At 54.9% G+C, this 14230-nt stretch overlaps 1 protein-coding gene across 4 annotated transcripts in view; it reads right to left on the reverse strand.

Moving 5' to 3' along the window:
• The window catches only part of ATL2 (atlastin GTPase 2), an 86864-nt gene that overhangs the window by 28132 nt on the left and 44502 nt on the right, over nucleotides 1–14230 (reverse strand). For 3 of the 4 annotated variants that reach the window (XM_049784257.1, XM_049784255.1, XM_049784254.1), the window contains exon 2: nucleotides 896–1140. The exons of the other annotated variant lie outside the window; for it this stretch is intronic. In XM_049784257.1, the coding sequence (XP_049640214.1) occupies nucleotides 896–1140 (245 nt within the window). The remainder of the gene's footprint in view (nucleotides 1–895; nucleotides 1141–14230) is intronic. 4 annotated transcript variants of the gene reach the window in all.

Below are 14230 nucleotides of genomic sequence, written 5' to 3' on the forward strand. Positions count from 1 at the left end.
CCCGGCGTCCCATATGGTCCCCCAAGAAGCCAGGAGCAACTTCTGAGCCCATAGCCAGGAGTAACCCCTGAGCGTCACAGGGTGTGGCCCAAAAACAAAAAAAAAAAAAAAAAAAAAAAAAAAAACCCTACTGCAATCATGCTTGTAAACACGGTGTTTAAATAAAGATACTATTAAAAAAAAAAAAATGAGAGAAAAGAAAACAACGTCCAACCCAGCCCAACCCCGTATGTAGATGAACAGAAACTTCCTCAAAGAAGAAACACACATGGCCAAAAGGCACATGGAGAAATGCTCTATGCAGGAAATCACAAGGAAGAGAGGAAGAGAGGGGAGAGAGGGAGGGAGGGAAGAGGGGAGGGAGGGAAGGAGTGGGGAGGATGTGGGGAGACTCACTGGTAGAAGCATAAAGCAAATGTTCAATCTGGGCCAATCACTGCACCAGGCCTAGTAGCTCTGCGAGCGCTGTGAGTCCAGGCCACCTTGCCGGGGTCGCCGCCCGAGGTCCAGAGGTCAGGCCGAGCCTAGCATTAGGGGAAACTCCACCGGCAATGCTGCGGGAGCAGGGCAGAGGCCAGGGAAAGCTCCCAGAGGAGATGAGTGGTTGTGAACAGATGGAGGAGTCCCAGGGGCAGAGGCGGCCCCCAGAACCACAAAGCCACAAAGTCACAGAGCCACCAAGGTATGAAGCTAGAGTCATGGACCCACCGAGCCACGGAGCCACGGAGCCACAGTCACGGAGCCACGGAGCTGGGCTCTGTCCTAGAAAGGAGAGCTTGGCCGCGAGGGCGCAGAGCACTTGGGCAGAGCCGCTGCGAAGGGGATGAAGGGCAGGGAGGGAGACCGAGAGCTGCCTGTCCGTAGCCATACTCCACACCCCCAGCGGCCCCCTCACCTGGTTGTACATGTATCTGAGCATGAAGTCCAGCAGGAACGACTTCCCTTTCCGGAAGGCCCCGGCCACGGACACCACGACCACGTGGAGGTCGCGCACGTGCTCCTGCAGCAGGATCCGCTCCAGCGCGTCCTCATCCAGCTCGAAGTTGTGGTCGTCCTCCCGCGCCAGGACCACCTGCACCGGGCACGGCTTCCTGGGCACCTCCGCGGGACTGGACAACGCGTCCTCGAAGCCATTCTCGTCTGCAGCGGGGAGAGGGAGGGAGGTTACTGGGAGGGAGGGGTCTTCACCGCGTCAGGACCCCCAGCCACCTGTCATTCATGTGCCAGGCCCCCCCCCATATCCTCAACCAGGCCCTGGGCAACCCCACACATGCCCAGAGGGCACAACTGCTTCGGCCAGGAACCCGGGCAGCTCGGCCCCGTGGGCACAGGAACGGGGAAGGCAGAGAACTCGCTGCCTGGCCCGGGTGGCAACAACTTACTCCCAGGGACCTTCATCTTGCACCCCACCCTGTGGTCTGTCCCCTGCGCCCCTCCCTGCTGACAGATAAAGCCATGCATGAGAAGTGGCGGGTCTCCTGTCCTTGGGGCCCATGAGGGGCAGTGGCCTAGGACGGGCACCACGACTGGCAGGCAGGTGCTGCTGTCAGGCCCAATATGAGATGGTGTCACGACAGAGGCGGCACTGAGGTGATGGGAAGGGAAACAGTCCCACCACTGGGGAACAAATGCCAGCCGCCCACAACAAGGGAAAAAAAAAAACACTCTCAGCAAACCCCCCAAAAGCCCATTCTTGAAGGGTATGAGGAACCCCGCATGGGTCCATGAGACTGACGAGGGGTCTGAAGGGACCCAACTCTTGCCCATGTGGCACTGACCTGACACCATACATGTGTCTAATGGCCCCAACCCGTCCTCACCACCCATGCTCATGCAACCCCCATGGCCACTGACCACTCTTCCCCGTGTCACTGTCCCAAGCCCCAAGGAGGGCATCTCCCTTCACCCCGATGTCCCCCCCAGGCACCATGACCCCAGGGGCACTCAAGCCAGGTCCCCCATATTCAACTCGCCTATCCCCTTCCCCTGAGACCAGAGCCCTGGGTGGTCCTGGACCCTGCCTCCCACTGGCCAGACAGAACACAGCCATCCCACCTGCACCAAGAGCCCAGAAACACACGCAACTGAACTTGTGCCCGCGGTCTGAGCAACTGCAACTGCAACTGCAACGGGCCTTGCTGAGACCTGCTGGTATGTTCCGGTCTCTCCGGGTTGAGTGCAATGAGCAAAGGCCCATCTGGGAATCCCACCCACCAAGGGGGGTGTCCGAACCCCGTGGCCCAGGGTCCCAGCCTGGGAAAGTCACACTGGACATGGGAGGTACGTTGGGGTTTTGGGGGGAAACAAAGGCAGTGAGACTGTGGCCGGAATGACAGGCTCTGGGCACGCGCGAGCCACCTAGGTCTGTGCCACTCCCCCCACTCCAGTGCTTCCCTGCCCAGTGACATGACCTCCCACTCCTCTTCCTCTTCCTCCCCTCTCCTCCTCTTTCTCCACCTCCATAAAGCAAGTGTCAAGTTCAGGTTTCTAAGTAATCAGGAGTGGGGCCAGAGCGATAGCACAGTGGTGTTTGCCTTGCACACAGCCGACCCAGAAAGGACCCAGGTGCGATCCCTGGCATCCCATAGGGTCCCCCGAGCCTGTCAGGAGTGATTTCTGAGCATAGAGCCAGGAGTAAGCCCTGAGCAGTGTCGGGTGTGTCCCAAAAACCAAACAGATAAATAGTCCGGAGCCTGAAGAGGAACATTCCAGGAGCAGCCACAGCTGGAAGCTGGACGTCGGCTGTTCTTCAATGCCACAAGAAGGGACGCAAAATCCCTGAGCAGGAGTTTCCAGCAAGGACGCACGTTTTCCTGCATCTCTGGCACCAGCCAGTTCTCCCACCCCGGGTCCGGCTGAAAGACACCCCAATCCAATTTTCCAGCACTCGTCCCTAATATAGAACCATCATGAGCCAGCGGGCCACAGAGACGCGTGTCTCGGGAGCATAAAGGCGGAAGCAGCTGCAGCCGTGCATGAGGGGCAGTGAGGTGGAGGGACAGGTGGGCACAAGAGGGTCGGTGGGGACACAACTTAGGGACGCTTTGCAGACCTGGGTCACGGAGCACCTGTCAAGGGCAACTGAGTGGAGTAGGGGCTCGGGTGATGATGCTGGCAGTGAGGACTCGTCGCTGGGAACGGCAGGGAGCAGGGGTGCTGGATACGAATGGGGATGTACAAGGATGGGGCACATGGACATTCTCTGGTTTTTCTGCGGAACTTTTCTGTGAATCCAAGTACAAATTGGCCCGGAGCGATAACACAGCAGGGAGGGCGTATGCCTTACACACAGCCAAGCCAGCTTCGATCCCCGGCACCCCACAGGGACCCCTGAGCCTGCCAAGAGCGATTCATGAGCACAGAGCCAGGGGTAACCTGAATGGTGCCCAAAGAGAAACAAAAAAATAAGTAAGTAAAAAGTACATCAAGAAACACCAGGGGCCAGGCGGTGGCGCTAAAGGTAAGGTGCCTGCCTTGCCTGCGCTAGCCTTGGACGGACCGCGGTTCGATCCCCCGTGTCCCATATGGTCCCCCAAGCCAGGAGCAACTTCTGAGCGCATAGCCAGGAGTAACCCCTGAGCGTTACTGGGTGTGGCCCAAAAAAACCAAAAAAAAAAAAAAAAAAAAAAAAAAAAAAAAAAAAAAGAAACACCTGTGGGGATGACCTGGGGGCCACACCCAAAGATGCTCAGGGCTTTTCCTGGCTCACACCGAGGAGTGCTCCCCACAGGTGCTCAAGGTATGTATGGGACACCAGGACATCAGGGTCAGCAACACGCAAGGCTAGCGCCTTCCCCACTGTTGTAGCTCCCTGGCCCAATATCTGCCTCAGTCACAGCTGTTCGGTAAGAGACTTTATCTTTATTCTACGACGTTCACAAACAAATCCACGCTTCCAATTCCATCCCACTGTCCGCAAACATCAAACTCAATCACAAGTCAATGTGAGAAAGAGGCTGAACGAATCCACAGGACAAGACTTTGTGATACGAGAGTGGATCAACCCAAAACTAACCTCACAGAAAGGGAACCACATAAAAGCGAGAGCATAACGGGGAAGGAGTTTGCCTTGCACAGTTCAATCTCCAGCATCCCGGAGGGTCCCCCAAACCTGCCAAGAGTGATTTCTCTTTTTTTTTGGGGGGGGGCCACACCTGGCGTTGCTCAGGGGTCACTCCTGGCTGTCTGCTCAGAAATAGCTCCTGGCAGGCACGGGGGACCCTATGGGACACCGAGATTCGAACCAACCACCTTTGATCCTGGATCGGCTGCTTGCAAGGCAAACACCGCTGTGGTATCTCCTCCGGGCCCCAAGAGTGATTTCTGAGCACAGAGCCAGGAGTAACCCCTGAGTACTGCTGGGTGTGGCCTCAAAACCAAATACAAATAAATAAAAAAGAAGAGTCGACTCCAAAGACTCCAAAGGCCGTAACAGGGCACTTGATTCCAAGTCAAGACTCAAGCCTGGATCAGCCTGTGCCGAAGTAACCTGCTGAATCCTTAGAAACTTTAGTTTGGCCAGAGAGCCCGAGTGTGCCGCCAGGTGTGGCCAAAAAAACCAAAACAAGAATAAATAGAATGAAACATCTGCGCTTCGCTCAAACTAGACACTCAGTCAGAAATACAACTGGGGGCCAGAGAGACACACAGCAGGGGGGCGCTGGCCTGAAATGTGGCCGGCTCAGAGTCAGATCCCGGGCATCCTGTACACTTCCCAGAGCACCGCCAGGGGTGATCCTTGAGCACAGACTTAGGAGCCAACCCTAAGCACCGCCAGTTGGGGTCCTATAGCACGTGCTGGGAGGTGTGGGAAGCGGTACCTGGTGTCAGAAATCCAGGACAGCTCAACGGTAACCCGCCCGGAAGGGAAGCAGGAATCATTACTTGCGATCTTGAGGAGAGAAATGGATTTTCAGAAAATAAAGCCAAGAGGGCGAAAACTGCAGAGCGTCCAAGTGACCTTGACCTTGATGGTTGGGGTCTCCCCCAAAGCAACCCTGCACCCCCCAAGATGGAAAAGCCTGGAACCTCTGAAGAAAACCCCCATCTCAGCTAGCATGCCTGGCCCTGAGAACCCAAGAGGGAAAGGGGGGGGGGCAGATTCGGGTCTAATTTCCAGATAACACAGGATTCCTGCACTGGCTTGCACAAGCAGTTGACTGAGAATGGTGTGTCCCGACCCGGATTTTATCTTGGCTCAGAACCGTCCTTTCTGATCCTGAACCAGCTTTTTGTTGTTGTTGTTGTTGTTGTTGTTGTTGTTGTTGTTTTGGAGGGGGTCACACTTGGCAATGCTCAGAGGTTCCTCCTGGCTCTTTGCTCAGAAATTGCTCCTGGAAGTCTGGGGGACCACATGGGATGCCGGGATTCGAACCACCGTCCTTCTGCATACAAGGCAAGCACCTTACCTCCATGCTATCTCTCCTGCCCCCTGAACCAGATTTTATCTCATGCCCAGAATGGCTGAATTAATTCAGACCCTGAATTAACTCCTTCTGTCCTGGCTTTGGCAACAGGAACCTAAAATTGAATGAACTCCTGTTCTGACAGGCCGAATGAGTATCGCAGTTAGCTATGATAAAACAGTGGTGTGTCTGCATTAGGTACTTGGTTTAGGTTTCTGATAAATGTTCGTCAAGGGGCCGGAGCGATAGTATAGTGGTAGGGTGTTTGCCTTGCACACTGCCAACCCAGGACGAACCTAGGTTCCATCCCCAGCATTCCATATGGTCCCCCGAGCCTGCCAGGAGAAATTTTTTTTTTTTTTTTTTTGGTTTTTGGGTCACACCCGACAGTGCTCAGGGGTCACTCCTGGCTCTATGCTCAGAAATCGCTCCTGGCAGGCTCAGGGGACCCTATGGGATGCCGGGATTCGAACCACCGACCTTCTGCATGAAAGGCAAACGCCTTATCTCCATGCTATCTCTCTGACCCCTGCCAGGAGAAATTTTTGAACACAGACCAGGAGGAGCCCCTGAGTGCTGCCGAGTGTGGCCCAAAAACCAAAAAAAAAAGAAAAGGAAAGGAAAGGAAAGGAAAGGAAAGGAAAGGAAAGTAAAGGAAAGGAAAGGAAAGGAAAGGAAAGTAAAGGAAAGGAAAGGAAAGGAAAGGAAAGGAAAGGAAAGGAAAGGAAAGGAAAGGAAGGAGGGAAGGAGGGAGGGAGGGAGGGAGGGAGGGAGGGAGGAAGGAAGGAAGGAAGGAAGGAAGGAAGGAAGGAAGGAAGGAAGGAAGGAAGGAAGGAAGGTCAGTTTGCAGAAGTTACTAACATTTTCCTTAAGAACAAATGCTGGGGACAGTTCTATATTGGGAAAGCAGGACTTTTCCCAGTCCTACAAGTATTTTAAGCAGCCACAGAACAAGCCAACGTCCCTTAGGATGTCACGTCAAGGCACATGGGAGCATTCAAGTTCTAGAGCATACAGTGAAAAAAATCAAGTCTGGGGCCAGAGCAGTAGCAGAGGTAGGGCCTTTGCCTTGCATGCAGCCAATCCAGGACGGGTGGTGGTTCGGTACCTGGCATCCCAGCCCCGAGCCTGCCAGGGGCGATTTCTGAGCGCAAAGCCAAGAGTAACCCCTGAGCGCCACAGGTATGACCCAAAAATAAAAAGAAAAGTTAGTTTGCCCACCTCAAATCAAATCTCTCTTGACTCGTGAGGCCTTGGAGAGTGTGTGGCCAAGTCCACGCATTTTACAGACAAAGAACATATATGTAGACAGGACAGGGCCCTCAGAGGGGCTTCTTACATGCCTATGTCTTGTAAGATACAAGGCACGCTCCGCCTTCCATCTGGAAGCCTCCCCGCGGTCCAGTCTCACAAGCAAACAGGGTTCCAGGCTGACCATCACCCTCTGCCCTGTCCAGCATGAGCAGACTCAGCCTGAAGGAGCAGAGCGGAGACTGTCCTACCTGAGACACAGAGATGCTGCGACACCAGTCCGGGGACCAGCGGCAGAGACTCACACTGCTGCTCTCGGAGAAGAGGTGCCGTGCAACTGCTACGTGACTGGAAACCCTGAGGTGCCCTTGGGAGGGGGCGGGACGAGTCCCCACCCAGCTGGAGCCCCAGCATGCAGCTGCACCCACACCCCACTGTGTCAGCATCCACAAAGGCCCGCCTCACTGCTCCTCCACTCATCTCTGCAGATGCTCAAGGGCAGAAACTCCAGGTGTGTGTGGGACTGGGGAAACAGCACAGCAGTAGGTAGGGCCTTTACCTTGCACACTGCCAACTCGGGATGGGCCTGGGTTCGATCCCCGGCATCCCATAGGATCCCCCGAGCCTGCCAGGAGGAATTTCTGAGTGCAGAGCCAGGAGGAACCCCTGAGCGCCGCCAGGTGTAACCCAAGAACCAAACCAAACAAAAAATAAATAAATAAATAAATTCCAGGAGTGTCTGTCTGGGGTCTTCTCCGAATGAGAGCGGGCAGTCTGGCAGCCACAGCCCTGCCACCATGTCAGTCCACGGGCCTTGCCCCACAGATGCCAGGTGCCTGGAAAGTTCAGCTGCATATGCAGCCACAGGACACCCCCAAACTCCTCAAGCCCTGACACCCCAGTAGGAACGGGACGGATTAGATAGGAAAGCCAACATGGCCGCCACCCAAGCTCGATAAAACAAAAACAATCACCCAGAGGAGGCTCAAGCAGCGACGAACAGCCTCATCAACCTCCAGGAATGACATAATGGTCCCACTGCGAGAGGGAACCATCTTGACAAATCTTCTCTGGCTGGGGTCTTTCTCAATGACTTCATTGCCACTTAGTGGTAACAAGCAATATACAGTCAATTACTCTGGACCCCCTGGGGTGGGCTGGAAAGTGGGACAACAGCAGTGGTGGAGGGAACAGTTGCGCTGTGGGGGGAACGTTACATTGGGAGGGGTGCTGGAACAACCAAGGCTGGATTAGAAATGCATCTGCGGGGCCGGGTAGGTGGCGCTGGAGGTAAGGTGTCTGCCTTGCAAGCGCTAGCCAAGGAAGGACCGAGGTTCGATCCCCCGGCGTCCCATATGGTCCCCCCAAGCCAGGGGCGATTTCTGAGCACATAGCCAGGAGTAACCCCTGAGCGTCAAACGGGTGTGGCCCAAAAACCAAAAAAAAAAAAAAAAAAGAAAGAAATGCATCTGCAAATTGGGGCATTTATATATATTTTTTGCTTGGGTTTGGGTTTTGGGGGGGAGGTCACACCCGGCAGCACTCAGGGGTTCCTCCTGGCTCTGCACTCAGAAATCACTCCTGGCACGCACGGGGGACCATATGGGATGCCAGGATTTGAACCACTATCCGTCCTGGGTCTGCTGCGTGCAAGGCAAATGCCCTACCACTGTGCTATCTCTCCGGCCCAATGTTTAAATACTTTTTGAAAAGAAAGATAGATGCCATTTTAAAATCTAGATGCAGCCCCCAAGAACATTTAGAAGCTCTGGAATTCCTCCCTCCCACACCCCATCCCAGAAGGTGCAGCCTGGGAAAAAAAGCAAGGTACTTCAAAATATTTTTAGGGGGAAAATGGGGTCACACCTGGCGACGCTCAAATCACTCCTAGCAGGCTGAGTTCAAGGACTGCTCCTGGCTCTGCACTCAGGGATCACTCCGGGCGGTGCTCAGGGGACATAGAGGATACCAGGGATCAGAGCCAAGCCGGCCATGTGCGAGGCAAATGCCCTCCCTGCCTGCTGTACTATCGTCTGGCCAAAGGAACAGAAACACAGAAACAGCTTTTGGACAAACAGATACTGTAATAAAAGGTCCTAAGTGCAATGTTTGCTGCCATAAAATAAAGTCATGAAGAACTAACAAGGAGGCTGGAGAGATGGTAAGTGGGTCGGCCGCTGGCCTGGAGTAAGTCCTGAGCACTATCAAGTGTGACTCAGAAGTAAAAAATAAAAATCAATTAAAAAACTGTTCAAGGGCCCGGAGAGATAGCACAGCGGCGTTTGCCTTGCAAGCAGCCAACCAGGACCAAAGGTGGTTGGTTCGAATCCCGGTGTCCCATAGGGTCCCCTGTGCCTGCCAGGAGCTGTTTCTGAGCAGACAGCCAGGAGTAACCCCTGAGCAACACCTGGTGTGGCCCCCCCCCAAAAAAAAACTGTTCAAGGGGGGGGGTGTGGAAAGATAGCACAGCGGTAGAGCATTTGTCTTGCATGCAGCCAATCCAGGACAAACAGGGGTTCGAATCCCGCCATCCCATATGGTCCCCTGAGCCTGCCAGGAGCGACTTCTGAGCTCAGAGCCAGGAGTAACCCTTGAGCGCTGCCAGATGTAACCCAACCCCCCCCCACCAAAAAAAGCAATAGCACAGCGACAGGGCATTTGCCTTGCATGCGGACGACCCGGGATGGACCCAATTTGATTCCCAGCATCCCACAGGGTCCCCAGAGCCTACCAGGAACGATCTGGGCACAGAGCCAGAAGTAACCCCTGAGCACCACCACCAGGTGTGGCCCAAAAATCCCCCAAAAAGAACTGCTCAACAGCACCACACATGGTCCCGAGCCACTCCGAGAGTGTTCTTGAGCACAGACCCAGGAGTCTGCCCCAGCACAGCTGGGTGTGGCCCAAAAGTAAACCCAAAGAACCAGAGAAACCACAGGGGTTCCAGCACCACGCGGATCTGAGGTGCCCAGCCCAGTTGGCCAGAATCCTGCCCTAGAGGTCCCGGCCTCCTGGGCAGTGGAGATGCCACGGCTCTCTACAAAACAGGGACGAAACACAGAGCCCAGAAAGGGCGACTCGGAAAACCGGACAAGGGCCTTGTCAGTCCCGGCCCAGGCGCCAGGCTCTGGAGACGGCTTACGGACCTCGGAGCCTCCCTGCACCAGAGTCGGGACCTGGAAAGCCGCAGCCAGCCGAGAGCGCCACACAGCCAACTCCACGACGCTGCCATGGCAACAGGGCTGATGTCACGCTTTTTCGCTCTTCCCAGTTAAGGACAAGGGAGACTTCTTCCCTTAATGCTGGCGTGCATTTATCTACAGAGCCCATGAAGGAGGTGACAAGCGAATAAATGGAAGACGATTTCCCCCAAACTTATCGATTATCATCCAGTGCCCAGAGGTGTAGGCAGGCCATGAGTCTGTGGCATGGGGGAGGGGACGGCACTCGGGGTCCCCATGCTGGCTGACTGACCCAGCACCTCAAGGCCCTGAGCACAGCAGGTATCAGCCCGGAGCCCCGGCACCACCAGGCCCCCATCTTACGCTCAACCGTCCTGAGAGCTGTTGGGGCCCCGAAAAATATCCCTTTAAATATTCTATTAAATGAGATGCTTCTGGGCCGGAGCAATAGCACAGCAGTAGGGCATTTGCTTCGCATGCAGAAGGACAGTGATTCAAATCCCGGCATCCCATATGGGTCCCCAAGCCTGCCAGGAGCGACTTCTGAGTGCAGAGCCAGGAGTAACCCCTGAGCGCCACTGGGTATGGCCCAAAGACCATAAAACAAACAAACAAACAAACAAATAAACGAGATGCTTCATTTTCATTCCACAGTTGAGCAGCTGGAGGATCTGGAAAAGAGGGGTCAGAGTCTTTCAGGTTGGGACAGGGCAGCCACGGAGTATTGGGGAAGGGTTCAAAATCAGACTTCTTTTAAGGAGTGTTGCGGTTGAAGAAGCATTTTTTATTGGCCAATTAAGAGAAGCCGAAATAGGGGGCCGGGAAGGTGGCGCTAGAGGTAAGGTGTCTGCCTTACAAGCGCTAGCCAAGGAACGGACCACGGTTCGATCCCCCGGCGTCCCATATGGTCCCCCCAAGCCAGGGGCGATTTCTGAGCACATAGCCAGGAGTAACCCCTGAGCATCAAACGGGTGTGGCCCAAAAACAAAAACAAAAAAAAGAGAAGCCGAAATAATCAACAGTTGAGGGAGCCCTTCGCCAGACAGAATCCAGGCAACTCCGACCCAGGGTCTGTCTGCAACTCCAAATCCTCAGGAAGGGGTTCGGGGCCACACCTGGTGATGCTCAGGGCTTACTTACTCCTGGCTCACTGCTCGGGGATCACCCCTGGTGGGCCGGACTCAGGGCACTGGATGCGAGTGCCAGGGACCAATGCCGGGACGGCGGCATGCGAGGCACATGTCCTCCCTGCGTCCTAGCACTGGGCCCTGCTAAGAGCAAGTCTCGGTGGCGGGAGACACAGGCACGGGCATGTTGCACTGTCACTCTGTTCTCTGCTGCTTGACGGGTCTGAACCATGTCAAGATCGTAAGGAAGCTTCCAGAACTGGGTCAGAACTGACGTCCACGGGAAACAGCTTGAGCAGGTACAGGCCCTGCCTCGGGCCCTCAGCTGTGACCTCAGACGCTCCAGGAGCCTGGCCCTGGTCCCCGAGTTCTTATTTCCCACCCGTAAGCCGCATTCGGCGATGCTTGGGGTTTGCTCCCAACTCTGTGCTCAGGGATGAGGCTTGGGAGACCCCTTGGGGTGCCAGGTTCTTAAAAACTCCCCAGGGACATGGAGAGAGTACATACAGCCAGCCAGGAAAGCACTTGTCTTGCACACAGCAGCACCGAGTTCAATCCTGGGCATGACCCACAGTGCCCCAGGGCCTCCCCAGGAGTGATCCCTGAGTGACCCCAAAACCAGTTGTGGCCTGAAATGCTCAGGGGGGCGGCACAGCCCCTCAGTTTCTGGTTCCACCTTTGTACCAAGTCCAGCCACTTCCCCCAGCAGCCCGGGAGGCCAACAGAGGGTCCCTCGGAGACCCTGGCAGCCCTTCTCGGAGGAGACCAGGATCCCTCAACACCCACATGACATTTCTCTTAAAAAAAGCTCCTTCCTTCAACATAGGACAGTGCTAGGGCATTTGCCTTGCACGCTGCCAACCAGGGAAACTAGGACAGACCTGGATTTGATCCCTGGCATCCCATCTGGTCCTCCGAGCCTACCAAGAGCAATTTCTGAGTGCAGGAGCCAGGAGTGAGCACCAACGGGTGTGGCCCAAAAAGCAAAAACAAATAAAAACAAAAGGGGCCAGAGAGATAGCTTGGAGGTAAGGCAAAAACGCCTTACATGCAGAAGGGCGGTGGTTCGAATCTCGGTATCCCATATGGTCCCCTGAGCCTGCCAGGAGCGATTTCTGAGCGCAGAGCCAGGAGGAACCCCTGAGCAATGCCGGGTGACGAATGATCCAGGGGAAGGGTTCACTGCGAGGCCCCATCGGTGGCTCCCTGCTCACTGTCTCCCGTGGGTGCTACTTGTCCTGTTGGGCCACCATGAAGCGATGGGCAAGGGCACACATCTCCACCGCTTGAGCCAGAGCATGTGTCAGGCCTCAGTGTGGCCAACACATCCTCCTGCTGTGCCAAGCAAGCACACAGCGGGCCAGACCCACCCAAGGGAAAAGGAAGGGCCAAGAATCCAGAAAGGAGGGGCCAGGAGGTGGCGCTAAAGGTAAGGTGCCTGCCTTGCCTGCGCTAACCTTGGACGGACCGTGGTTTGATCCCCCGGTGTCCCATATGGTCCCCCAAACCAGGAGCAACTTCTGAGCACATAGCCAGGAGGAACCCCTGAGCGTTACCGGGTGTGGCCCAAAAAAAAAAAAAAGAATCCAGAAAGGAAAGCTGCTAAGTTTCCTAAAAATGACTTGCAGGGGCCGGAGCAAGAGCACTTGCCCTGCACGCAGTGGACCCAGTTTTGATTCACAGCATCCTATGGGGTCTCTAGAGCCTCCAGGAGTAGTAGTTCCTGATGCAGCGCTAGGAGTAACCCCTGAGCACCGCTGAGTGTGGCCCAAAAACCATAAATAAAAAAAAATAAAAAGGGCCGGAGCAACAGCACAGTAGTAGGGAAGAACCCGGGTTTGATCCCCAGCATCCCATATGGTCCCCCAAGTCTGCCAGGAGCAAATTCTGAGCGCAGAGCCAGGAGTGACCCCTGAGTGCCGCCGGGTGTGACCCAAAAACCAAAAAATATATAAAGACTTCAACTCCCCACCCCACTGCTGACACTTGTTTCCTTCACATGAGGCTCCTTCCTGCACTCAGCCCCCGGATCGCAGGTGACAAAGGCCACTTCTTCCAAGAAGGCTTCCAACAAGCCCCTGCACAGAGAAGTCTCCCCTTCACCTGCGCCCCTGCACACGGCCCTGGAGAGGGGAAAAGGGATCTCCCACCACGCCAGGACCTGTGATCAATCTGAACCCAGGGAGGTGCTCCCTGCAAACAAGTGAAGACCTCTAAGATAGCTCTGCCTTTTTTTGTTTTTTTGTTGTTTTTTGTTTGCTTGTTTGTTTTTTGGGTCACACCCAGCAATGCTCAGGGGTTCCTCCTGGCTCTATGCTCAGAAATCGCTCCTGGCAGGCTCAGGGGACCCTATGGGATGCCGGAATTCGAACCACCATCCTTCTGCATGCAAGGCAAAAGCCCTACCTCCATACTATCTCTCCAGCCCCAGACAGCTGTTTTGGGGCTCACTCGGAGTACCTCATCCAGCCCCAGAGAGAAGGGAGTGATTCTCGGTTAGCTCCAATGCGCCCAGTGCTCCCAAGGGGGGACAAGTTTCCATTCTACTAAACGTCTCAGGTTTGGGCCGGAGCGATAGATAGTACAGAGGGAAGGTGTGTGGTTTGCACACGGCCGACCTGAGTTTGATCCCCGGCATCCCCGAGGGTCCCCCCCCTCCCCGGCCCCCGCCAGGAGCGAGCCCCAATCACAGAGCCAGGAATAAACCCCGAGCATCGGCAGAGGTGGCCCCGAAACAAAGAATGAATGACAACATATCATAATAAATTAAAAATGAATGTACTGTGTAAAACATTCATCGCGTGTCCGATACATTTATCTAAACCTAATAGTTAAAAATTAATTCGAACTGCCATCCTGGATATTGATTTAATATCTTCTGAGCCCACATTAACCCCGTCTCTGCTCTAGGCCTGTCTGAAGATCACAGAAGTCTGCGACTCTCCAGAGAACAGTGTCGGGGGAGGGAGGTGATATGGGGAGAAATGCAGGGAAATGGGGTCCAGTTTCTACCCGGGATGGGCCATATCTAGCTGGAGGGAGCACGCTGACCCTCCGCAGGCCTGTGCTCTCCTAACAGTGCTCAGGGCCCACTTAACAAAGACCCACAGTGACCCCACCGTCCTTTGCACCCAATCTCCCCTGACTGTCACTCTCTCCTCTCTGAAGCGGCCTTGAGCTGAAAGAGAAACTGAGTCACACAGAATCCATCCCTGGAGCAGAAACTCCGAGAAACATGCAACATGACTGAACGACCCTCTAAACC

This window comes from Suncus etruscus, chromosome 12 (genome assembly GCF_024139225.1).
Source record: "Suncus etruscus isolate mSunEtr1 chromosome 12, mSunEtr1.pri.cur, whole genome shotgun sequence".
NCBI lineage: Eukaryota > Metazoa > Chordata > Mammalia > Eulipotyphla > Soricidae > Suncus > Suncus etruscus.